The sequence below is a fragment of the Globicephala melas genome, chromosome 16, assembly GCF_963455315.2.
Source record: "Globicephala melas chromosome 16, mGloMel1.2, whole genome shotgun sequence".
Lineage (NCBI taxonomy): Eukaryota > Metazoa > Chordata > Mammalia > Artiodactyla > Delphinidae > Globicephala > Globicephala melas.
In genome coordinates, this window is record NC_083329.1 from 69256449 (window position 1) to 69281406 (window position 24958).

The 24958-nt window shown below is 41.4% G+C and overlaps 1 protein-coding gene, 1 long non-coding RNA gene and 1 other non-coding gene across 5 annotated transcripts in view; 1 reads left to right on the plus strand and 2 right to left on the minus strand.

Moving 5' to 3' along the window:
* The window catches only part of LOC132593604 (uncharacterized), a 68218-nt gene extending 49564 nt beyond the window's left edge, over positions 1-18654 (plus strand). The window contains exons 3-4 of the long non-coding RNA XR_009559267.1: positions 10566-10825; positions 18627-18654. This is a non-coding gene — a long non-coding RNA (uncharacterized lncRNA). The remainder of the gene's footprint in view (positions 1-10565; positions 10826-18626) is intronic.
* The window catches only part of ZNF365 (zinc finger protein 365), a 76766-nt gene that overhangs the window by 44832 nt on the left and 6976 nt on the right, over positions 1-24958 (minus strand). The window contains exons 3-5 of one of the 3 annotated variants that reach the window (XM_030848198.3): positions 16088-16268; positions 9853-9890; positions 6204-9123 (exon numbers count right to left, since the gene is read on the minus strand). In XM_030848198.3, the coding sequence (XP_030704058.1) occupies positions 8859-9123; positions 9853-9890; positions 16088-16268 (484 nt within the window). In that variant the 3' untranslated portion in view covers positions 6204-8858. Of the gene's footprint in view, positions 1-6203; positions 9124-9852; positions 9891-10825; positions 14483-16087; positions 16269-24958 lie in introns of those variants that run through there. The other 2 variants (XM_060286085.2, XM_060286084.2) reach the window with 2 other exon arrangements.
* Positions 5527-5633, minus strand: LOC115847950 (U6 spliceosomal RNA). The gene has a single exon (XR_004037543.1). It is a non-coding gene; the product is annotated as a U6 spliceosomal RNA (small nuclear RNA).

A 24958-nucleotide genomic window follows, 5' to 3' on the forward strand; every position in this document is an offset into this window, starting at 1 on the left:
TTTTTACACTAATTAATTTGAGTCACAACCAAGTTTTTTCTCTCTCTATTATATCCAAATAAGTTCATTTATATAATTTATTGTTTTCTAAACACTTTAAATTTCAGGAAGGGTTTGCTTCTTGCTGGGTTTCCTGAATCTGTGAGGACTGCTGTCCCCGACTCTCTCAGTCAGGAGCCCAGGCTTGGAAAAACAGAGCCAAAGAAAGGAAGATCCAAGAGAGTATATCAGTACCAAGGGGGACTTTTCCCCCTTCTCTCCTTTTCCAAGAGTGAATCAGAAATTCTAATAGGGGATGATGAGGAAAGGGCCAGTAATTGCATATTGAATGGCTCCCCATGTATTTCTGTCTGCCTCCTCCCCACCCTTGCCCTCATTAAGAACCACTTCTCTATATTGGTTCGAATGAATCCCCCAGAGATCCTATTAAAATGCAGATTCCAACTCAGTAGCTCTGGTGTGGGGGGAGGGGATCTGGGATCCTGCATTTCTAACAAACTCCCAAGTGATGCAGGAGATTGCTTCACAGACTACTTTGAAAAGCAAGGTTTTAGGTGACCCCAAAATCATCTAAAATTGGCCACTCTGGCTGTTAAATGTGTACTGCCTTAAGATAGATCTGAAGTTCTCCCAAGAAGGTGGCTGGGGGTGGCAGCGGGGAGGCCAGCAGTCAGTGATTGCAATTTTGAAATGTTTACCAAAGTATATTCTGAACACTAACTACAGTAGTTGCAGAAGATGTTAATACATGTTCCTGAGAGGAAACAGTTCCATGGCCAAATAAGTTTAGGAAGCATAGTACACTTTTCCCCCTCTGAGAGATTCACGATGCATATTTGCATTTTAATGATTCTGAACCATCTGCAGTAGGGAAACATTTAATCTGATAATTTATTTAATTAACCATTAACACTCTGAGAACTAGTGTTCCATGGAATAAATTTCGGGATATGCAGCCATACAGAGCAGTAGCTGTCAAACTTTGGTGTGTATCGGAATTAGCTAGAGAGCTAATATAGAACACAGGTGCTGTTACTGAACCAAACTTGGGTCCACTCACCCACCAAGCAGCAAAGCCAATTTACTGACACTGGGTTGTGGTAAAGTACAGTATTTATTGCGGGCACGAAGCAAGGAGAACAGGCAGCTCATGTTCAAAAGACCCAAACTCCCTGATGGCCTTCAGGGAAGGGTTTTTAAAGGCAACATTTGGAGTGAGGGCTGCAGGGTGCATGACTGTCTTCTGATTGGTTGGTAGTGAGGTAACAGGGTGGTGTTTTAAGAGTTTTAATCATCAACCTTCTGGTTCCAACCAGTCTGGGGTCTGTGTGCTTGCAGTCACCCTCCTCTACCAGGGCGGGGGTCTTAGTTTCTGCAGAACAACTCAAAGATATATATTAGATTGTTATGTATATTCCTTGAGGAGGAACTAGGATTCTGTCTTATCATTGAAATATTATCATTACTTATCTTGCTTAATTGCTTTTCCTTTGTTTCTGCATTCCCTCACTTCCCTAATTAGTAACTGCTTGTGTCTGGCTCTTTGGAACTCAGGGAAGGCCTAGGAAACAAAGCCTTTTTCTACAAACAAGAAATGGGGGACACGGGCCCCACAGGGTCCTGCTCAATTTCATTGCTTGGTGAAGTTGGATACATCCTAGACCTTTGTATTTTCACCAAATTCCCCAAGTGATTATTAGTCCCACCAAAGTTTTAGAATGACTGCTATAGTCATCTCAGAGGAGTTTCTGTTACCAGCTGGAGAGGTAGGGTTGCCTGTTAGCCCAGCTTCCCTTTTGCAGGAGCCTATGTTATCCCTGGGAGGACCAGCATTGGCTGCAAACTGCCTTCATCTAAGGAAGAAGAACATTTAGACCAGGTGGGGCACCCCAAAGATTCCTCTCTATGTTCTGTTGTACATACTGCAGGGATTCCTCCAAGTCTTTTCACTGTAACCTCCCAGTCATCAGTGGCTATCCATTAGCCTTGCTCCAAATCAGAGCTCAGGAGAAGGACTTTCTCTCTAGAACCAATTCACTGATTCACTGAACAAATTTTCATCAGTCAGAATTTTGGCAGTATTCAATGAATAAGATGGACAGGCACTCCTACGAGGCAGCGGTAGGGAACAGACAATAAACAAGTAAATGAATAATTTCAGATAGTAATCAATGCTGTGAAGAAAATAATGTCACATGTTGGGAAGCGGAGATATTGAATAATATCATCTGAACTAAGATGGAACTCTGTGACTGAAAAACGAAGCAGGCAACTCCATGAAGTGCAATTATGAAGTTTATTGTGGGTAACTTAACATTCAGGCAGGCAGGATCAGGCAGAGAGATGATTCAGAGGCACTCGCAGCTGCACTCCGCACTGCCAAGGGGTACAGGGGGATGTAAAGGGGCTAAGGATAAAAATAGAATCTGACTACCAAGTAAGAAGCACATCCACACCAACTGGAACTGGGGGCTTTTCCTTCCCCCCGGGCGGGGGCAGGTGTCTCATGACCATTAACCATCTGCGTCAGCAAAAAGCATTCTTCAAGTTTTCATATCAGTTGAAGGTAAGGGTAAAAGTTGATAGGGAACTCCTCTGGTTTGGTGCATTCCTTGTGAGTTAGGCTAAAGCTCAGTCACTCAGAAGAAGAGATGGGGTAGGACTGTGGGCCTAAGATGGAGCTGACAAGATGGTGCCAGTGTGGTTCAGCCACATATCATGGGACGGAGAATGACTGAGTCAGGGATTCCATTTAGATACTGTAGTCCTGTAAGACTGCAAAAGTCCTAGGGCCAGTCCGGGTAATGTAGATCCCATTCCAGAAAGGCCAACAGTGACTGAGATTGGCCTTAATGGCTCAGAAAACTTCACCAGCTACCCCAAATATATCTGGTTAGGAGGCAGCCTATATCCCTTGTACCTACTACAGTGACTGACTCATAAAGGGCCCCCAGTGAATACTGGTGAATGGTTGGCTGGCTGGCTGGCTGGATGGATGGATAAGTGGATTGTTGGATGTGTAGTGAGTTCCAGTGATTTTGACAAGATCTCTTTGGTGAGAACTTAAAGCGGGACTTGCTGAAGCTATTGGGCCAAACTGGGCATTCACTTTGAACAGCTCCCTTCTAAATGATAAGGCAATGGTGAGATATGCTATACCTGACCCTGAACATATGTGGTGTTCTAAGAGTTATGAGGCTGCCTTGGGGAAGTGACGACTTGAAATCTGAAGGCTGAGTAGAAATTAACCAGGAGGAGAAGAAAGAAAAAGGCATTTCAGGCAGAAGGCGTAACCCAGCATAACTGTGGTGCAGCGGGAGAGCAGGATACTGGTGAGGCTCCGGAAGGAAGCTGGTCTGGAGAGGGGTGAGGAGAGGTGTGGGCTAGAGGAGGTGGGAGAGGTAGGCCAGAGCCAGAGCCTGCAGGCAAGCTCAGGACTTTGTTCTGAGTCCCAGTAACTAACTGTGTGTCCACTCATTTGCCTTTACCCCCCTGTAAGATCCTTTGTGTTTATGCTAGGGTGTCCCTCACCTAATAAGAAACCCAGTTCCTTCTACCAGCCCTGTGTTTAGGATTATATTAGTATAAGAAATTTCAGCTGTGGTGTCAAGTTACAGGCAGACTTAAGTAGGGATAAAAATAAAGTGGTACATTCTTGAGAATAAGGGAAATGGATGCTCCCCCTTGAACAAAGAGGAGGGATTGAGACATATAATCAGCTCTTTCTCTATGATATATCTGACCAAGGTAAATGCAGTGCCCCTCTCATCAGTCAGCAAACTACCAATTTGAAGTATCCAAAAATGTGTGCACTAAACTCTAACACACTTAGATCTGAAACTCTGGAATTCTTTGGCAATTTGGGGTGGCTCTGTTATAAAGCAGGGGCTGTGTAGAAATTACGGAGTGGTGATATTTATATCCTCCACAGTGGCTTGCATTAAGTAGGTGCAATAATTGATAATAAACACTAAGCTGAATTTTAGGACATTGAGAGCCACTGTACAATCAACAAATGCATGCATTTAGGACCGTTATCTGGGACTCTTGTCAAGGAAGAGGCACAATGTTTTGAAAGAGCCCTGGCCGAGATTCATGAAGACAATATTCTGATTCTTGCTCTGGCTCTGTCATGAAGGAGCTCGTGGCCCCTGGACAACTCTTTCAAACCACCATAAGCCCCACCTTCATTGTAAAATACGGTGAAGTCATAAGTATTGTTACAAGAATGGCAAAAGTTAAGTATCATCAAAACTATCTGAAAACTGTGTGAGGAAGAAAGTGCCTGAGGAAGGCGCAATCCTGCAACCTGACACACCCCACCACCTCTTAGTAGGCCCAGCATTGCCTATTTCTCCCCCAGTGCTGGAAACAATTGCTGTTGACTCAACTGAACACCAGATGAAGTGGTTGGCTTGCATTGAGGAGCCATGTTGTAACAAAAAATGTACCTTCTCTTTAAACACTAAAGCTACATTTCAGTGAGGTGTGATGCTTCCTGGGAAGCACCTGGTTCTGACTGAGGTAACACTGCCCACATGTATCTCTCTCATCTCCCCAGCTGCTGTTTCTGCATCTGTTAAGAGAAGAAAGTGATACCTCCTTGTCCCTACCTACCTCAAATGCATTTTATGAGGATAACTGTGGATACGTGTATAAAGTCCAAGTCAATAGGAAAAATCTCCAAAATCAATTTGTCACGTCAGCGCTGTTTTATGCAGCCAACATTTACAATAATGCAGTATCACACATGACAGAATCCCAGGGCTACAAGTGTTCTTCGAAGGATCCTCACTTTTCAACAAGGTGACCTACTCTGTGTTGCACTTAGACATTTTTCCTTTAATAACTTACCATCTGCTTCTTTAGAAATTTCACTCACTGTCTTAGTAATGTCTTTTGCAGCCATAAAAAATAAGTATTCTTGCCTGTGACAGCACTTCAGATTTTCAAGGAAAGCAGCTGTGTCTCCTCTTCTCACAGGACATGAGTACCAAAGCTTTCATTCACCATCCCAGATATATACAAAATTTATTTACCAACGTCCCTATCACAGGGCAGACAGGAGAGCCGGGCCTGCCTATGTGTGAGGTTCCTTGAGTGGAAAAAACTCATTTCTGGTTTGGAATAATGGCTGCAAACCCAGAGTAAATGTATCATAGGGCAGGTTGAAGATCCCTTTCTTAAATGAAAATTTCAGATTTGTGCAGTTTACTGATACCAAACATGGACAAAAAAAGAAAAAGAAGAAAAAAAGAAAAAAAATTCACCACCTTAATTCACCAAAAGGAATCCAATTTCTGAAGTCCGCCATCTTTTAAATATTTGAAATGTTTCCAGGGATTGTGTTTAGGTCATGCATGCATGCCATCTCTGGAATTCATTTTTCAAGGATCCAGGTTGAACAGAATTGAGATATGGGGATTTATTTATGTTTTCTAATGCCCAGAGATAATCAAGAATGCCACAGTTATTTCTCAAGAACAATATGACCTGGTGAACCCATTAACCTTTTTTTTTTTTTTTTAAAATATGGAACGCTTCACAAATTTGCGTGTCATCCTTGCACAGGGGCCATGCTAATCTTCTCTGTATCGTTCCAATTTTAGTGTATGTGCTGCCGAAGCGAGCACCCCATTAACTTTAACAAGAGTAGGCATGAGAACAGACTGAGGTCATCTCCCTAACAACTCTAACAGCTTCTGAACAAATGGAATCCCATAAATTTTCCTAATTCCGTGGTTCTTAAAAGACCAATGGCTGAGTAATTGTACCAATGATATAATTCTGTTAACTATCCTGATCACTTTCTGAGCCTTGTAATGACTAGAATGTATAGCACATATAGTCTGGGATATACACTGTGAAATCTGTTCATGGTTTTTGCTAAAAGTTGATAAGTTTAAAAATACAGTGTAGGAAAATTACTTATGGTTGTGGAGGAAGATGGGAGAAAAGTGCCAAATGAGCTTTTAATGAGGACTTCTGAGTGTGAACATATGTAAAAAGAACCTTTAGACAGAAGTATTATGATAAACAAAAAAGATCAAGCTACGTTCTCAAGAAAATTTATAGGTACAAGATCATCGTGTTTATATGTACAATGAACAACTTATTCATGAAGAACTATTTTGTTCACTGTTAATAGACAAGCACACTTGGTTCCCTGGAAACACTTCAACTAGACAAAACATACCAACATGTTAGTCATAAATATAGCTTTATTATTATTTCATAATCTAAAAACTTTCTTTTTAAATCTGGGAACAGAATATTCCTACTTCCATACAACAGAATGACCCTGAAGAATACCGGAAAACAGTGTCTAAGTTATCTGAGCTTTGCCTTTAAGAATCTGTAACCTAGTTTGGGAAAAGAGAATGAAAGAAGGTTTGAAATAAAGATTTCTTCCTTACAAAGCAAATGATAAAATTAGATCCATTCTTCAGTTTAAACTTGAACATGTTTTCCCAGAAACTTTGGTGATTTCTTCAAAAAAGCAATTCTAAGGTTGACTGCCTATTAAGACACAGAAAATATTTAAAAATAAGACCCAAGTTGGACATGGCACAAGACTCAGGCCAAGGCATGTAAATGGGATATCCCTTAGCATGACGTGGCTCCCATGTCTCAAAAGCAAATTTATGCCTCTAAGGAAGCACAGTATACATAATGCATCTCCTTATGTAAGAGTCAGAATTTAGTTAGAACTTAAAAAAATTTTAAACCTTAAAATCATTTCTCTTGTGTAATGTACATAGAGTAGATATGACATTATGGTGCTTTCTTAAGGTCACTGGGTACCACTGTCAAAGAGAGCTGTCATGCCCTCTAGGCATATTAAATGAAAATTGAAAATGTAAGTTACATTAACTAAAATGGGGAAAAAATCTGGCTTCTATCACCTTTAAAAGCAAACTGTTGTCATTGCACATACACATTATGGGACAAAGAGCATGCAGTACAACAAACAAGTCAAGTTTTTAGTATGTAAAAGGCTAAAGTGCAATCATGGTATAAACATCAATAATAAATAACCTTGAAGGAGATTAATTCTCCAAATAAATAATTATTATAACGTTACAGTTTTTAGTGTTAGCCTAAACAGTGATATTCACAGCAATGTATTTTCCCACTTAATAGTTGCCTATACGCCACGTGAAAAGCCCACCCCCATGAGCCAAAAGTCAAGGTGAAGATTCAAAAATTAACATTTTCACTACGATAGGTTCAAAGCATTTGTATAAGTTACACTTTTCAATTTACTGGCATTTTAAGTAATTGCTTTGTTACCTATTTTTAATGCATTGCTAATCTGATGCTTATTGCAATAACAATCATAATTCTACTAATGTTAATTAGGTTACAGCTTTAATTTTTAAAATAAGAGAATTCAATTTACATGAAAATACGTAGTTTAAAAACCACCCACCACAAACACACGCCTTTTTCATGAGTATTTAAAAATAAATTATTAATATACTTGACATATATATTTTGTATGTGTTATGTGCTGTACATTTATACAAATAAATGTATGTATTTGTGGACATAATTGTTCTTATTTCCAGAAGAATGTCAGCACTTGTAAACTCTGCAGGAGACCTGATGATATTGCTAATTAAAAAAAAAGAAAGTAACACGGAAATTCATTCTTGAAGAAAATTGTAAAGCAGGAGGTTCGTAACAGATGGTTCTTTATGGAAACCAAGGCCATTTTAGGGAGGCAGGGCGGGGAGGACAATCTCCGATCCTGGATCCCACATGCAATGTTTATTTCAGAAATTACTTTAGAAGGCCGTATACAGCAAATACATCAGATACTTGGTTGAAAGGTAAGAACATGTATTTTAGTCATAAAAGGGCACAGAAGCAGCAGGAGGTGGAAAAAGTTAGGCCAGCAAGGAGAAAGTCATGCCTACAGCTAACAGAGAGGATGCTGACACCCCCCGGGAAGCAGGTCTTAGGAAAGGGCTGAGTAACATCTGTGGTGTCTCCGGGATGGCTCACAATGCACTAAATGTGCAATCCACTGGCATCCAACCATTCACACCCTGAACTGGTGATGGGTGCCGATCAAACGTGTTTTACTATCCTCCCCAACCATAGCAGTAGAAGCAGCTATTAAGATAGAGGCTGGCAGCTTGGTCTTAGGGTGCAGAATACTCAGCCAAAGAAGAGAACAGAGGTGCATCAAAGTAAGAATAAACATGCATCCAGGGACACAAAAACCTGAATGAAACAAACTAGAAAACAGTCTGTCGAAATGACAACTGAAGTCTGACAGAACGAGTCCTTGAAGCAGCCCAAACACTGAAATCTTGATTAATCAGAATACTCAGGGAAACAGCCTTATTTTGGAAGCTCCCAAAGTAATTGAGGGTAAGGTTAAAAACAAACAAAAATATGTTTATTTCACTACTATTAACAGGACTTTACATTCCCATTCCTTGCCTCACAACTCACAGAGCAGGGGGCACAGGTTGAGTTTTTTTCCAGTGCCTGACATCTTTTTTGGCCTTGGGCCTGAGAATTAACCACTGCACAGAACTCCAGATGTGGAAACGGCTGGAGACGGGCTAACCATCTTAGAAGTTGGAGCTTCATTTTACTAAAAGTTTGGAATAAGACTGCTTGCATTTTTAAAAAATTCTTTCTGTAATTTGCCTCTTGCTTCCAAAAGGGACTTGTAAAAAATTCTGGTTCACCGAGATTTCCGTTTGTTAAATTCTGGTTAATCCAGGTGCCTGTATGGACATGAAATGTGTTTTAGATGGCTTGTGTCTAAAAGAACATTACTGACCCCTAGAACAACATTCCCAAAGCCCAGTGGTGGTTGTCCAGAGCCATCCACCCTTTCAGATGATGTTCACAATCGCTGTTGGCTTTTTTTTGGCCATTTTGGGCCTTATGTTGCCTTTCCGGGTAAATCCTAGAGGCTCCCCTTTCTTTGCTGGTCTGCAGAGTTCTCTTGCGGACTCGGCCTGTTCGTGCATGGACTTATTAGCAGGCTGCATGCTGGCTCTGTCATCCTTGGCTTTTTTCAGGTAGCTCCTTCCCTTTGGATGGAAATGGGTCTTGAGATCAGGGTGGTTACACACAGAATGTGGGTGCCCTCGGCTTCTACAAATGGTTGGGGGCGGGGAGGGAGATGAGCAGAAAGAAAGATTTCTTTAAATCCTTAAAAGAATAAAAACTACTCATGGAACAATCACTCCTGCATGCTAAGGTGGCAATAATGCTGCCAGTAAAACAAATAATATATATTGATATTTTTCTTCCAAAAATTTCTATGGCCTTCATGAAGTGATCTCATGATACTAAATTCCCAGGGAGATATTACTAGTCTTATTTACCAGTGATAAAAACTGAGGTAGAGAAAACTTAAATGACTATCCAGGGTAATACATACAGTGGTCTATGGAGAAGATGGGACCAGAACCCTTATCTCTTGACTCTTTAAGTGACTTCTCGGGGATTCAAACATCTGTAGTACAGCTATCATAAAGTATATGATTCACAGTATAAATGTATATATATATAAATTAGTGTGCACACTACATTAATAGTGCTACAGAGATATTACGACTACACTATAGCACAATAAGAGAAAGTTATATTATACAATATTTTAAAAAGACTCCTGCATTACTATCATACTGCCGTATACTCACAGACTATTAGCAGAGTTAAAAGTCACATCCACATTTTAGAAAGTTAGGTACACAAGGAGGTAAATTTTCTCCTGAAACTCTCCAATCCACTTATATTATAGATATCATATAAAGTGCAACAGGAACACATATTATGCAAACAATATCAAATAGCCTAAGTATAAAAAGATATACATACAGGCATTTGGATTTCCTATTTGAGGAGATATCTGTAAGCTGAAGGAAAACAAATAAGACAAAACATTACTTCACTTAAAGGCTGGATTCGGCTTTTAAAATCCTCGTTGCTTATATTTTTAAGAAACTGTATTCCCATTAAAGAAGCCGGTAGCTGGTATCGGGATCACTGCCCATGGCACCATCCATCACCGTGGAGAACAAGAACGTTTCATGCTCAGCTCTGCTTACTCAGGAAGCCTCTGTGGCTCCCTGTTCTGAGATTTCCAAGAAGCCAGTATCAGCAGATCTCAAAAATTTCAAAAAGTTAAACAGCCCCTCAAGAGAACAACACTTGAAGAAACATGTTTTTAAAAACGGGAATGATGTGCCATTATTTCTTGATTGATTCAGGCTGTATTTGCAGCTAATTTACTACAGCTATGTCTGGTCACAGTGTATCAACTACGGGGAAAATTGGCATCAAATGTTTATTGCCTAAAATACATCATTTCTAAAATGAGAGCATACGAAGACCAACTCCACAAATGTCCTGAGGCCATCTATCTTTGAGGTTATTTTCCACTCTCAATAAAATATCTGCATGCACTTTTGTGGCTGGACTCAGAATATCATTTGCAGAATAAATGATAATTATCATTTTGTGTTCCACATGTCACCAGACACTTTATAGGCAAGTGTATTTATAGCATATTCCCAACCTCCCTCATGCAGCCTTTACTGAAAGAAGTGGTGTCACATCCGCAAGCAGACTGACGGAAGAAGAGGACGACAAAGAGAATGTGGAGAAAGGGCCATCCTGGCGCAGCGTGGCCAAGACATGCATCCCTGCTATACTCAAATCACCGGAGAAACCAAGCTCAGCATAACAGGATCTTCCTCCAGGTCTTCTGTGTGAAGCGTGAACTTTAGTCAGGAGCAAATCAGAAAGCAGCTTTCTTCAGCAGACTTCTGAGGGTCACGTGCCTAGGAAGGTAAGATGGGACTCCTGCCTTCTGCCTTGGGACACAACTGAAAGTCCGCATTATTGCTGACCCTGTCCACGCTGGCTGGGTTTGGCATGAGAGTAGTAAACGTGAACAGAAAAAGGCACATTCCCTGCGTGAGGGTCATGAGGTCTTGCAATATACAAAGAAGGGGGAACAGATGGCTCCGGCAAACACCAGACTGGTAGTTTCCGGGAACCCCAAAGGCATCAGCATTTCTACCCTCTTTCTCCCAGTCCGCCTGCCCCCGCTCCCCATCAGCTGGGCTCCTTGAATGGGTTTTAGTGTGTATATAAACTCTAAAAACTTACAGGGTTTTCCTTCCTTTTAAATACTTTCCCACTTAAAAAAAATTATTATTATTCAGGCATGACAAAATATGTTCAACTTTATGTATGTATGCAAGCATATAGTGTGATGATGTATTGCATATGGGTACATAATTCCCTTTGGAATTTTATGCAAAAGTTGTGTGTGTGTGTGTGTGCTTCTCTCACAGGGAAAAGGCCAACAGTGATCTGCTAGATTATGAGTCTTGGGGTGGAGGTGGGGCCGATATCACAGGCACCAAAGAATTTCATGTGCTCTCCTCCCTGTGAACACAAGAGGCCTCTACAGCCCAACTACCTACCTCCATTTTCTCCTGGTCCAGCTACTTTGTCTTCTTTTTATTTAGGGAGAGGAGGGTATGAAGATGGGGATCAAGAGAGTCCTTGGTCAAGGTTTCAGGTTGAAAAAATATAAATAACCTTGCACTGAGAGCCAATTTAAGTACTTAAAAGACAAATATGGTGTCTCAGGTTATGATAGGTTTTGGGAAACTGGACACCTAGCCCTCCTCCAACTTCCCCTCTGTATATACTCAATTTTTGAGGCCAAAACCTTGGACTCATTTTTGACTGCTCACTTTCCCTCGCCAGCTAAATCTAATCCTTCAGCAAGGCCAGCTGGTCTTGTCAATTTTCCTCCAAGAACATATCCGATACCCTTCACCTCTCTCAACTCGGTTCTACCCAAGCTGCCATCCCCCCTCATCTGCCACAAGAGAAGAGCTTTCTAACTTGTCGCTCATTTTTGCACCCCTCCAGTCAATTCCCCACAGAGCAGCAGAGTGATTTTGCTAAAACACAGATCACCTCCTACTTAAAACCTTCCAATGGCTTCCCCGTGTGCAGTGGAACATATGCAAACTCCTTATATGACCAAGAAGCCCCTGCCTGATCTGGATCCTTCCTACCTCTCTGACTTATCACCCACCACTCAAACATGCCAAGCTTGTTCCCTCCTGAGGCAGCTGCATTTCCTATTCCTTTGCCTAGAATATTCCACTTCCAAATTCTCACAGAGCTGCGTCCTTGTTATTCAGGTCACAGTGCAAATGTTGCCTCTTCAGCAAGGCTTTTTTTGAAAGCTTTTTGCTAAAGCTAAAGTGGCCATCTCAAACATATCATCTTACTTTTTTCTTTATAGTAGGATCTTCACTATACGAAATTATCTTCATTATCTGTTTGCTTATTGTGTGCCCCTCCTTCCTGAGACCAGGGACCTCATCGATCTCGTTCACAGCAGTTTCCTCAGCACCCAGTAAGCACTGCATCCCCAGTAAATATGTTAAATGAATTACTGCTAGTCCTAATTTAGCAACCTGCAGGAAATAAATGCAATGCTTAAAATAAGATTATCCAAGCTATTTCATGACCTTCCATTTGAGCAGTTCTGTGAGTGATTTTGGCAGATGAGATATTAGGTCACTTTGTGTCTAATTCGACAGCATGTTTCTGAGCATACAGACAAATTACCTGAGTAAGCATATTACATTTTTAGAAATCAGCCAGGTGAAAAAGAACATAAATGCTCAAGAGGATTAAGGGAAAGATACATATGCTGAAACATTATTTCAGAAAAGGCACTAAACATGAGGGGGAAGGAAATTCTTCTAGAGCACAAAAGAATCTTAAAGCTAGAAGACATCTTAGAAAGAAGCAATTTAACACGTCAATCTAGAAATGTCACTACTCTCTGGAGGTGGTAATGAGAAAAAGAGGGAAGAGGAGAGAGGGAGGGAACTGGGGGCTGGAAAAGAAGGGAGATGACAAGGCCGCACTGTTTCTGTACAGCAGCCTTGTTGGAGATGGCAAGAGCCAGCCAGGCTCCTGACAGCATTCCCCACTGTTCTGGAGGAGGGAGCGGAGGTGGGGGGAGTCAGTCAGAAAGTTCTACTCCATCCTGGGGTGCACTGTGGCAAGGAGCTCTCCTGGGCGGGGCTGAGGCTCCAGAAGCCTAGGCTTCTTGGTGCCCTGCACCTTCATTCAGCTGGGTCAAACTGGTTACTAAAGATACGATTCAAAGGTTTTCCTGCTAAAAGAATCCAAGTTCTTCCATGTATCCATAGCCACAGATACCAGAGAGGCCAGACTGAGTAGTTTAATTACATCAAAGACGTGGTGAATGTATTTTATTATGATGAAACAGACTAAGTAAAAAGGTAAAATGGTCTTAGGGTTTGTAGACTGTCTCATAACGTGGTACGCTATGGTCCAAAGTAGAGTTTAGAGGACTATACATGAAAACAGGGGAAACCACATCTGCCCATACTTTCAGAAATCAAACATCTCATTCTTGGTCTTCTCAGGGCAATGTGTTCTCCCTCCAAAAGTCAGCTGACCTCACTACAGCCTGATCATGCCCTACTCACAGACAGCTCTCACTTCTAAATTCCCTGCTACAATCTTAACTGCACTTTATTTGATCTGAATTAGTCAACTCTTCCTTATGTAGATCAAATCTGAAGAAGGCAGATGATGTCAGGTTTTGGGACATAGAGAACAGAAACAAATATTTATTAATTAAATGTCCTACCGTATTTGTATGTACATGTATATGTGTGTGTGTATGTATATACACATACTTATGTGTGCGTGTGTGTATATATATGTTATGTGTACACATACACACACATAATTTTATATCTATACATCTGACTAGAAGAGCTGAGATGCTGTTCAACTTTTGATTACATGATACAGCAGGATGAGAAGTAAGGACTGGCCATGTCTTTTAAAAGGTGTTCAGTTTCCAAGCTGGAAAAGTAAAGTCAGCAGAAGAAGTGAGCACAGAAATATAAATAAAGGCGAGAACTAATGGGCTTCCTTTCTTTCTCATTGCCTTCCATTTTCTCTGAGACCTTCTTAGCTCTGGGTTACTAATAATTTATACATTTCTTAGTTCTGGGTTACTAATAAGACTAAATACTGAAAATATCATGGCTACATTTTAATTTTAGAATTCCTAATCACCAAAGTCAGGTGATGATCACAGAATTTAAGAGGCCAAAAGCCCTTATACAGCATCTAGTCCAACTGCTTCATTTTATAGAAGAATGATAGGCCCAGGAAGACAAACTGTCTCATCCAGTCAGAAGCAGGGTGGGAATGATCTAGAAGCCAGGCCCTCTCACCTCACATCTGGGCTCGGTGACCTCATGCCACAACCCTCCCCTGAGAGATGGCAAGGTGGAAGAAGGAGGCAGGAAAGGGCTCAGAGTGTCCCTCCAGCCGAGACTGCACTCTTGCATTTCCCAAGGAGGTGACAGGGGAATCGAGGAGGGGAATAAACGTTCCTTCTCAGGAGACCACAGACACCCACCTGGAAAATAATAAATACGTCACGTAGCTGAAACTGTTTTGATGACAGTTACTGAAACCTCACAAGCATGACACATTTACTTCCTTCCAGTCTACTTTGTTCCTGACTGGGAAGTTCTGGCACTTGCCCAACTGTACGGCTCGAAGGCTGAGGGAACGTTACTACAGTAGGCACTGTGTAAGATTCTTCATTTCTTTCCTTCCTCCATGTCTCTGTTCTTTCCTGCTGTCTCTCTCCCTCCGGTCTTCCTTCTTTATCCACATGCCTTTCATTTCATTCCTTCTTCGATTATTTAATCATGTATTCTGTTAATCTTGGCTTCCAGACTGCTCAGCCTAAACTTTTCAATCAACCAGTAGCAACCTTCCTAACCTTTTGGTTAGCATAAATGTTCCCTATTTTTCTTTTCCTCATATATATAGTCCATTTGGGGGTTAGTAAAAGAATCATCTTTAAATCTTCTGGGAAGGTGGTAAGCATAAATAAAATTCAATGGATAATGAAAATGTTATAAATAAACCACTTTAGGTTTTCAAAAATCCATTCTTTGGCTTTGTTGTTTATACCACCAAGGAAATTGTATAGAGGGCAAATATGGCCATCCACCTCTGACACCTACAGCATGGTTATTTGTAAACACCCCACCCTCTGAAGAGACCAGGTAATCTTGATCAAGCCACTTATGAGGGCCTTCCCTGGTGGCGCAATGGTTAAGAATCCACCTGCCAATGCAGGGGACATGGGTTCAATCCACGTCCAGGAAGATCCCACGTGCCGTGGAGCAACTAAGCCCGTGTGCGCCACAACTGCTGAGCCCATGTGCTACAACTAGTGAAGCCCGCGCACCTAGAGCCCATGCTCTGCAACAAGAGAAGCCACCGCAACGAGAAGCCCGTGCACCACAACAAAGAGTAGCCCCCGCTCGCCACAGCTAGAGAAAGCCCTCGCGCAGCACCGAAGACCCAATGCAGCCAAAAAAAAAAGCCACTTATGAGAGTCTGGACCTTCATCCATATTCAGGGTTCTCATTTGGGCTCTAGGCGTTTTTTAAGTCCCTGAAACCATATGTAAAATTGTATGCAAAAATGTATTATAGCATATCACCTGTGAATTTTTCTTAGCCTTTTTGAAAATCTACTTAAAGAATGTTTCACCAATAGAGACTACCAAATAGTGTTTTCCTTCCTATTAAAGAAAAAATGTGGTTAAATTTTGCTAACTAAGAAGCATGGAAGTTTTCAGAAGATTCCTTGAAGAGCTCCAAAACAGGATAATAACTTCCAATATACTTGACACCAAGGTAGGGACAGATGATTTCTTTGTATACTTCAAACTGTCATTCTACAATATAAAAATATTTCTACCAACTCAGCTTGGTGTGGAGCTGGAGAGTGAAGAAATGGAGACCGTGCATCCAGGATGTTACTTCCAAGTGTCTTGAACTCACCTGTATCACTTCCCTGACACAGGCATGGCCAGGGCAGTGCTTTCAAATGATGTCTAGAAAATTCCTGCAAATCATTCTCCAGTTCCCGTTTCTTCCGTCCTTGACCCCACCTGATATATCACAGCCCTCACACCTGGTGTGGGGCCTGCGTGACTCACCACGTGCTCACTGGTGTCCCGGCAGAGGCCAGCGGCCTGCTGGCTGTGATAGTACTCCAACTGCTTTTCCGCCAGTTCTACCCGGTGCAGCAGGTTCTCAATAAAGTCCTGGAGCCGAGCTTTCCCTTGAACCTCCTTCTCAGCGGCTGCTTCCAGGAAATGGTTGAATGTAACCACTTCTCTGCAAGGCAAAAACATCAGAACACAAAATGGAGAAGCGAGACAGGAATTCATTCATTCAATACATATTTACTGAGTGCCTACTATGTGTCAGGTACTGCCCTAGGCAGTATGGCCACAGCATGATAAAAGAGATAAAATTACATTTTAAGTGATACATTTAGAGACTACATTTTAGTAGAAGACAGTCACTATAAAATATACAAATAAACATATATGTCATATGGTGATAAGTGCTAAGGAGAAACAGGGCAAGGGGACAGCAAATGATGGAGGAAGGGAAGGAGTAAGTGAAACTATAGAAAGCAAAGTCAGGACAACCTTTTGGATGGGGCAGCATTTGAACAGATACCAGGAAGCAAGGAACAGCCATGCAGATAGCTGGGAAGAGCAAGCCAGGTGCTTGGTGGGAATGTGCAGAATGGCCTGAGGTACAGCAAGGAGGCCTGCAAGGACAAAGCAGAGTGGGGAGGGGAGGACAGCCAGAGCAGGGAGCCAGACGGGGCCTCACAGGTCAGTGTGCCAGATGTTATTATGAGATGGGAAACCACTGGCCACTTTTGAGAAAAGTTCTGACTTACATTTGAAAAGTCTGGTTATTGGGGAAGAAAAGACTACAGGGAAGGAAGTATGGAAGCAAGAGGCCACACTGAGCACCAAAGCATATAAAAGGAGTCACCATGTCCAATAGTGTATATATATATATATATATATATATATATATATATATATTTTGCATTATGCGGGCCTCTCACTGTTGTGGCCTCTCCCGTTACAGAGCACAGGCTCCGGACGCGCAGGCTCAGCAGCCATGGCTCACGGGCCCAGCCGCTCCGCGGCATGTGGGATCTTCCTGGACCGGGGCACAAACCTGCGTCCCCTGCATTGGCAGGCGGACTCTCAACCACTGCGCCACCAGGGAAGCCCCAATAGTATATTTCTGAGCTAAGAATGAAACAGTCCAAGAACTGCCATCTTGAGGTAGATCCAAGGTCTGTTGGGGAAGCTACTTTAGCTGACATAGGAGAAGCAATGTTCAGGTTGCCCTTCCCTAAAAAGTTGAGCAAAATACCTTTACCTACATAATTCATTGTGATTCAGAGATCCAGAAAAATTTTAATAACTATATTACTATTTTATATCTTTTTATTTCTAATGCAAGTATGAAAATAATACTTTACTGAATTATAACTAAATAAGTTCTTTATAAAAAATTCAAACACATTAAAATATAATGAAGAAAATATCACCTGAAACCCCATTATCCTAAGACCACCACTGTTTACATTTTGGTAACCATCCTCACAAACATCTCTACAAATACACACACACACACACACACACACACACACACACACACACACACACACACACACACACACACACACACACACACACACACACACACACACACACACACACACACACACACACACACACACACACACACCCCCCCCCCCCCAGTACTACCAGGTATACAGTATCACAATTCTCTCATTTGCTTTGCCTCACTTAATAAGAAATCATGAAGATCTTTTTGGCCATCCCCTTTGTCTGTTTTGTCACACTCACTGGAGCTACTGATTTCCATAATTTCACTACCTGTTGGATATAGTATTTCCTTTATGTGTCTTTGAACTCGCAACCTTCAGAGAGCGGTCCCTCATGTTTCTGGCCATGTTCTACTCACGCAGAACCAAGATTCTAAGGACTCTGATCATTGTTCCCCTAAACTTCATTCATTTTAGATTAAAAAATCTAAATGTTTTCTTAAATCTAACCTCATGCAGTTGTTCTAGAGAGTTCATTAAATTCACTGCCTTCTCTGAATCTTCTCAACCTCCACTTGATTTTTATTTTCTGCTAAGCTCCATAATTTCTTGAGAGTAGAACTTCAGGGATGTTCAGCTCAGGAAGTCATAGTTTCAAAGAAGGTCTTTGCAAAACAGTTGGTGGTGGCTTCCAGATCCTTTATTCTGTACAACTGGTCAGGGAGCCACTTTTACAATTAGTCATGACTTTTCTCTCATAAATAAATATATTACATCACACTTGGCCATACTGAAACTTTTCTGACACTTCCTACAGAGTCAAACGTCTCTGTAAAATGTTATATTATATATTTATAAAATTCTATGTTTATAAAAACAGAAAAGAGACTGGTTCTAACAATGATTCACTCCAAAAATTGCTCATCATACCAGTCCCCTTTTTTCTAGTTTCCTATCCAGATCAAACATAAACCCAGAGCCCATAATAATTCCATTATCTTTCAGGAGCTAAGAAGTAGTCACATATAGGAAATAAGAGTCCTTTTGGAAAGTTCTCTTTCATCATTAAGTTTCAAGTTTATTTCCAGATGTTTCCGTATGAGCCCTGCATAGAAGATGTGCACTTTCCAAGCTGTTCAAGCCACGGACACAAGCCAGTTTTCAAGCTCTGCCGTCATTTGGCTCTGACCTGCCTCCTAGGTAAGTCACAAACCCCAACCAGCAGCAAAACAGTGGAGGGTCCATCCAGGTGCCACATCCAGCCCTGTCATGGTTCTTAGTTACAACTGAGAACGCTTGGATGGGATATCTTCACACAGCTCAAAAGCACCACCGAAAACAAAGCCCAGGAAATGGCTGCTCCTTCCTCTTTCCAATATCAAGGCTTCAATTCATTTGGAGTCAAGTGATGTTTACTGGTGATGTTTGGTGACGTTTAGGATAACTGACTCATAAACCAGTCTCCAAATTGGTACTTACAGGGGAAACAACCAAAAACCCACAACCCTCTCGCCCACCAAAACCAAAAACATAGCAAAAAGAGCCAGTATATTTTTTCAATTCATTTTGGTTTATAATATTTACTATATCTCATTACAGAAATATTTCATGTTTATTATGGGAAATACAAAAAGTGACCTATGGAAGATCTAACTGAGCAGGGACTGAATCAGCTTTTTGTTCTTTGCTGTAAGCCCATCACTCAGTACAATACATGACACATAATATTCAAAAATATTTGTTGTAGTCAATGTTTAAAAAGGACAGGGAAGAAACAAAAAATGACCCATAATCCTACCACCCAGAGGTAACTACTGTGAACATTCTGGTGTATTTTTTCCAGTCTTTTTTTTCTCTGTGCATATTTACTATTCTTGAGCTCTCAGGCTGTTACAGTTTAGAATATAAGACAGCAATATTTGACAGCTTAATCCCACAGAATTAACATCTCAAAAGCAAGAAAACAAATCTGAATGCAATACAGCTTATGATTGTGGCTACATTTTTAAATCATGTGATGTTTTATTACCGGTTCCATATAAAAATTTTTAAAACGTTAATGCCACTAGTTGATTGTGGAGTGTTATGTTGTAAAAATGAAGCATCTTTTTCTAACCTCCCTCATTCAATTATCTTGTCCCCTAAAGCTAAGAAGTTAATACCCTTTTTTCCAAACAACCTGGCACCAATGCTAACCTAATTTCAGCTTATGGATGTTTCACATCAACTAAGAAAAAAAAAAAGACATTTAAAACAGTGATGATTTAATTTTAAAAGAGAAGTTACACGAGACAAGGGCTGGAGAAGTTCATACTGAGATTGTGTTTGGGTATCTGTATTAGGTAAAAACAGGAACAGAAACTAGTGATTAATTGTGGAATAGCACATGTACACAACTTCAAATCCCCCTCTCACATCCTGTTCAGTCTGGATTAACAATATCCAGAAACACGTCTTATTTTCCCAAGGAATCTTGTGAATTTCCTGAATGAAAAAGACAGAGATTTAACTACTTTATATTTGTACTTTCTTTAATCATTATACTCCAAACAGTAAAATATCCATTCAAAGTGCAAGACAGACCAATGGATTTCAATGGAGGGGAGAAGGGAGTGTTCGTTCACTGATGTGGTTTCAGAATCCACATTGCAGTTAACCTTTGAGAAGCTACCAACTGTCAAGCTCTGGCATAATATCAAAGCAGAATATCCACTATTCTCTCAAAAGGCTGTTAACATACCTCTCCATTTTCCTACTACATATCTGTGTGAGACTGGATTTCCTTCATCTACTTCAACCAAAACAACAAATTTGCAACACATTGAAGGCAGAACTAAGTTTCAGCTGCCTCCTATTAAATAAGCCAGGCATTAAAAGTATTCGCAAAACTTTGAAAACAATACCACTCTTTTCACTAAATTGTTTTTGGGAAAATTGTTCTTTTTCACAAAAATATGTTAACAAGTAATGGATTGAATATCATTATTTTTATATGCATTAGTGTTTTTACTTTCTAAATTTTAATTTTTAATACAGTAAATATTGATAGATAAAACCCACACAGAGAAAAGCTTCTTGGGGTCCTCAGATTTTTTTAAGAGCGTAAGGGGAAGCGAGGCCAAAAAGTTTGAGAACTGCTGCCATGCCGTGTACAGGGTGATCCTAAACCTCAGAGCTCTGGTAAGGGTGGACGACGTGGGCTAGAACTCTAGTACGATGCAGCCACAATCCATACATTTATTTACTCCATTATTCAGGAACTCAACAAACATCTACTGAATGCTACAAGGTACTGGGCTTAGTGCGAGGGCATTCATGAACCGGTGGCTGTCCTCATGAAGCTTACTGTCTAACCAGGGGTCAGCCAACTTTTTCTGTAAAGGGCCAGAGAGTAAATAGTTTAGGCTCTGCAGTCCATACGGTCTCTGTTGCAACTACTCAAGTCTGCCTAGCACAAAAGAGCCACAGAGGCTGTGTAACAATAAAACTTAACTTATGGACACTGAAATTTGAATTTCATATAATTTTCATATATCATGAATTATTATTTCTCTTTTGAATTTTTTTCAAGCATTTAGAAATATAAAAACTATTCTTAGCGCGGGGCTCCACAAAAACAGGTGGCAGGCTGGATCCGGCTGTCTTGCACAGACCCCTCACATAGTGGGGGAAGCAGACATTAAAAGAAACAAATACTGAAATAAATACAAAATTACAAAGCTGGGCTGAATGTGACTAAGAAAAAGAATAACACATGCTATCAGACAGCAGAGTAAAAGACCTGTGTGGTTTTATTTTAAGTTCTCAACCCTAACTCAGAATACAGTGTAAAGCTGGAAGGGCAGATGAGAAGATAAGGGCAAACGTGAAATTCAGTCCAGGTATGGGTGCAGACCAGCTCTGGGGAAATTAACTGATTCTAGGCTGCTTCCAGCCCTATCTTTGACTTCTTATTTATTTTTTTTAAAAAGGTTAAAAATGACTGAAATTCAGGTTTTAAGCTTCGATGGAAAATATGCTTATTTAAAGCAATATCTGATACTAAAGAAAAAGATACCAGAATACCACTATAGTATAAGAAACTGGCCTGAAGTTCGTTATCATGCTGAATGATTTGCAGACCTAGAAATCTTTCAGTATCCTGAGATTCACAGGCATTCAGAAACAAACACATTAGAAGGAAGCACTGAGTGAAAAAGCCCCTTCAGTACAATCAAAGTTTTATTGAGAAAAAAATATTTGTTCACTCATGCACTCATTTATTTACAGGATGGTTATAAAGGTCTAAAACATAGATAATATTTTATTTTTTACAGATTGAACCCCTTCAATTCCTTCTTCTGAAGTGGGTTAAAGATGGGTTAATTTCAAAAAAAAATCGAAGATATACTATCATGTGAACAACACACTCTAGAAGCAGGTGTAGAGATAGAGGGAAATGCACGTTAACGCACCGTGGTGTTCATTGCGATTTTACATTGGCATTGAACTATGCATTGCTTTTGTTTATTTGTTTGTTTTAAATATTTACTTATTTATTTTGGCTGCGAAGGGTTTTATTTGCGGCATGCTGGATCTTCGTTGCAGCATGTGGGATCTTTAGTTGCGTCATGTGGACTTCTTAGTTGTGGCATGCAGACTCCCAGTTGCGGCATGTAGGATCTAGTTCCCCGACCAGGGATGGAACCCGGGCCCCCTGCATTGGCAGCACGGAGTCCTACCCACTGGACCACTACACCAGGGAAGTCCCAAACTATGCATTGTTAATGAGGGACGACACACTGATCATATCACTCACTGTAATCTACTATCCACAAACCATTTATCATGTCTATCTCCCTACGTTTCCACCTTTCATGGACATCCTTTAGCCTTACAATCCCCTTGGGTCTCATCACTGCACATCACCTCCTTTCTGCTCCAGCATCAGTGAACTCCACTCAGCCTACAAGCCAGATGCTTTCTTCTGCAGATGCTGTTCCCTCCCCCAGGGTCCCTTCCCAAGCCCCCACTCTAATGATCCCTCTAACCTGAGGGCTCCACTCGCCTAAATGTGGGCTGGGTGACCTGCTGTATTCTCCCGCAGACCATGCAGCCTATCACAGCACACACTGCAGGGACTCGTCGTGCCACTGACGCCGTCAATCACAAAATCAGCGAGTTCAGGGCCCTGGCCTGCTCCTACACTGTGATTCCCACAGCACCTAATGTTGAGCCCAGCACACAACAGAGACTCCACAAATTTCTGCTGAATGCATGAGATGTCTAATGTCTAGACAAAAATCTTTAGCTGACTAAAAGATACTTAGGTTTCCTTGTCTCTTTTTCCAGACAAGTATTGGGGCATAAAACCAGTAAGTAACCTACAACACAGGTACCTGCTTCAGAAATGAAGGTGGGATCTAAAATTGATGCCTCTCTCCTGTTCTTTTTTTTTTTTTAAACATCCAGCGCTTTTTTTTTTTTTTTTTAGATGTTGGGAGTAGGAGTCTTAGTAATTTATTTATTTATTTTTGCTGTGTTGGGTCTTCGTTTCAGTGCGAGGGCTTTCTCTAGTTGTGGCAAGCAGGGGCCACTCTTCATCGCGGCACACGGGCCTCTCACTATCGCAGCCTCTCTTGTTGCAGAGCACAAGCTCCAGGCGCGCACGCTCAGTAGTTGTGGCTCACAGGTCTAGTTGCTCCGCGGCATATGGGATCTTCCCAGACCAGGGCTCGAACCCGTGTCCCCTGCATTGGCAGGCAGATTCTCAACCACTGCGCCACCAGGGAAGCCCTCTCTCTCCTGTTCTTAAACAACACCTTTAACAGCTTCTTATCCCAAGGGCAAAGTTCTACCAAGTTATTTAAATTTCATTTTGCATTACTGATTTATGAACCTCTTCAGAGGTATATGAAACAGTAAAAATACCCCTGGCTAAAAATAGCCTAGCTACTGATCACAGAACACCTCAGACCGACTGTAATGTCAGCCACGAGGCAAATCATAAAGCTGGAGCCAATCACCTCCAAGCACTGGAAGCCAGGCTGCACACTCAGAGCTCGGGGTCAGCTCCTGTATCCCTGGCGGGGCCCACAGGGTGGAACCCACACCTGCCCCACATCGGGAGCCATGTCACATTTCTACTCTTGTCAGCCCTTTGCCTCATCTCTCCTTTTTAACTTCCTGGAACACACCAAAGAGTGTAATATATGGTTCTAATTAAGAACTTAAATAACTCTAAGGAGAAAGTCAAATTATTCTTATAAATAGATCAAAACCACATTCTAAGCCCCTCAGTCCAGACAGAAAGGGTAGTTTGGGGAGGGAGGGACAGACATGAGAGAGACAAATAGAAATTTTTTTGGGGGGGTCTCCAAATTTTACCAGATGCCATCTCTAAGAGGGAATATTTGACATCCAGTTTTTCCTACATTGGTTCGTAAGTCTGCATGGAACACAGCCTGGATAGAGAGGCCCCATTTACATAAATGCAGTAAAATGTGGAGCAAACAGACACCTCCCTGTCCCACTGAACTCTACATCTGACATGATTTTTCTCGGCCTGCTTCCTAGCTATGGATCAGTCTGGAGACCACGCTGTCCACGCACTGCTTTAGCTGATCAAAACTGGGAAAGACGTAATTAAGTGGCAAGAGGGTTTAGCTGTGCAAAGCAAGTTACCAAGTCAAACTTGTCCTTCAAAGGACAGCATTCTACAGCCAGCTTTGGATAGAAACCTAAATGGACATTCCTGGTTCAAGCCACCCCTCGATGTCTCTTTTAACATACCCCTAATGACGTTTAATGTCTAATTTATCTGCTTGTCTACTCCTGTCATGAAAGCAGGAACTGGACTCATTTGGTTATCACTGTATGACCAGAACCTAGAATAGTACCTGGCACTCAGCAAGCACTCAGTAAAGATTTGTCTTCTGGCTGACACCAGGCTGGGAACAAGTCAAATGATGAAGGAAGAAGGGAGAGATTCTATCTGTCATAGCTCGCAAGGGAGCAGGATGGAAATTAGAGATGGAATTACAAAAAGGTCCCTCACTGCCATCAAAGGCTGGTAGTGGCAATGTACTCTACCCTGACGGAGAACAGACATCCAGAGGATCAAGTTAAAAGCCGTTGTTGGAAGTTACAAGTCCCGGGTTGGTGTTCCAGAAGCTCAATATCAACTATACTGATGACGCCACCATTTCCCCACTTCCCAACACCTTTGATGCCACCTGACATTTTCTTTAATCTCATCAGAAAAATAAATGATGTCACCATGGCAGCCCTCTCAACACAGCAGAGAAGCAAGCCATTCCAAAATGGGCCAGATTTGGTATTACCTAAGTCTTGATGCTCTGGGCAAATAGCGTATTTTCAAAAGTCTGGCTGAAGCACAGTGAATTAATGGAAAAAGCACTCAGCAGAGAGATAAGGAACT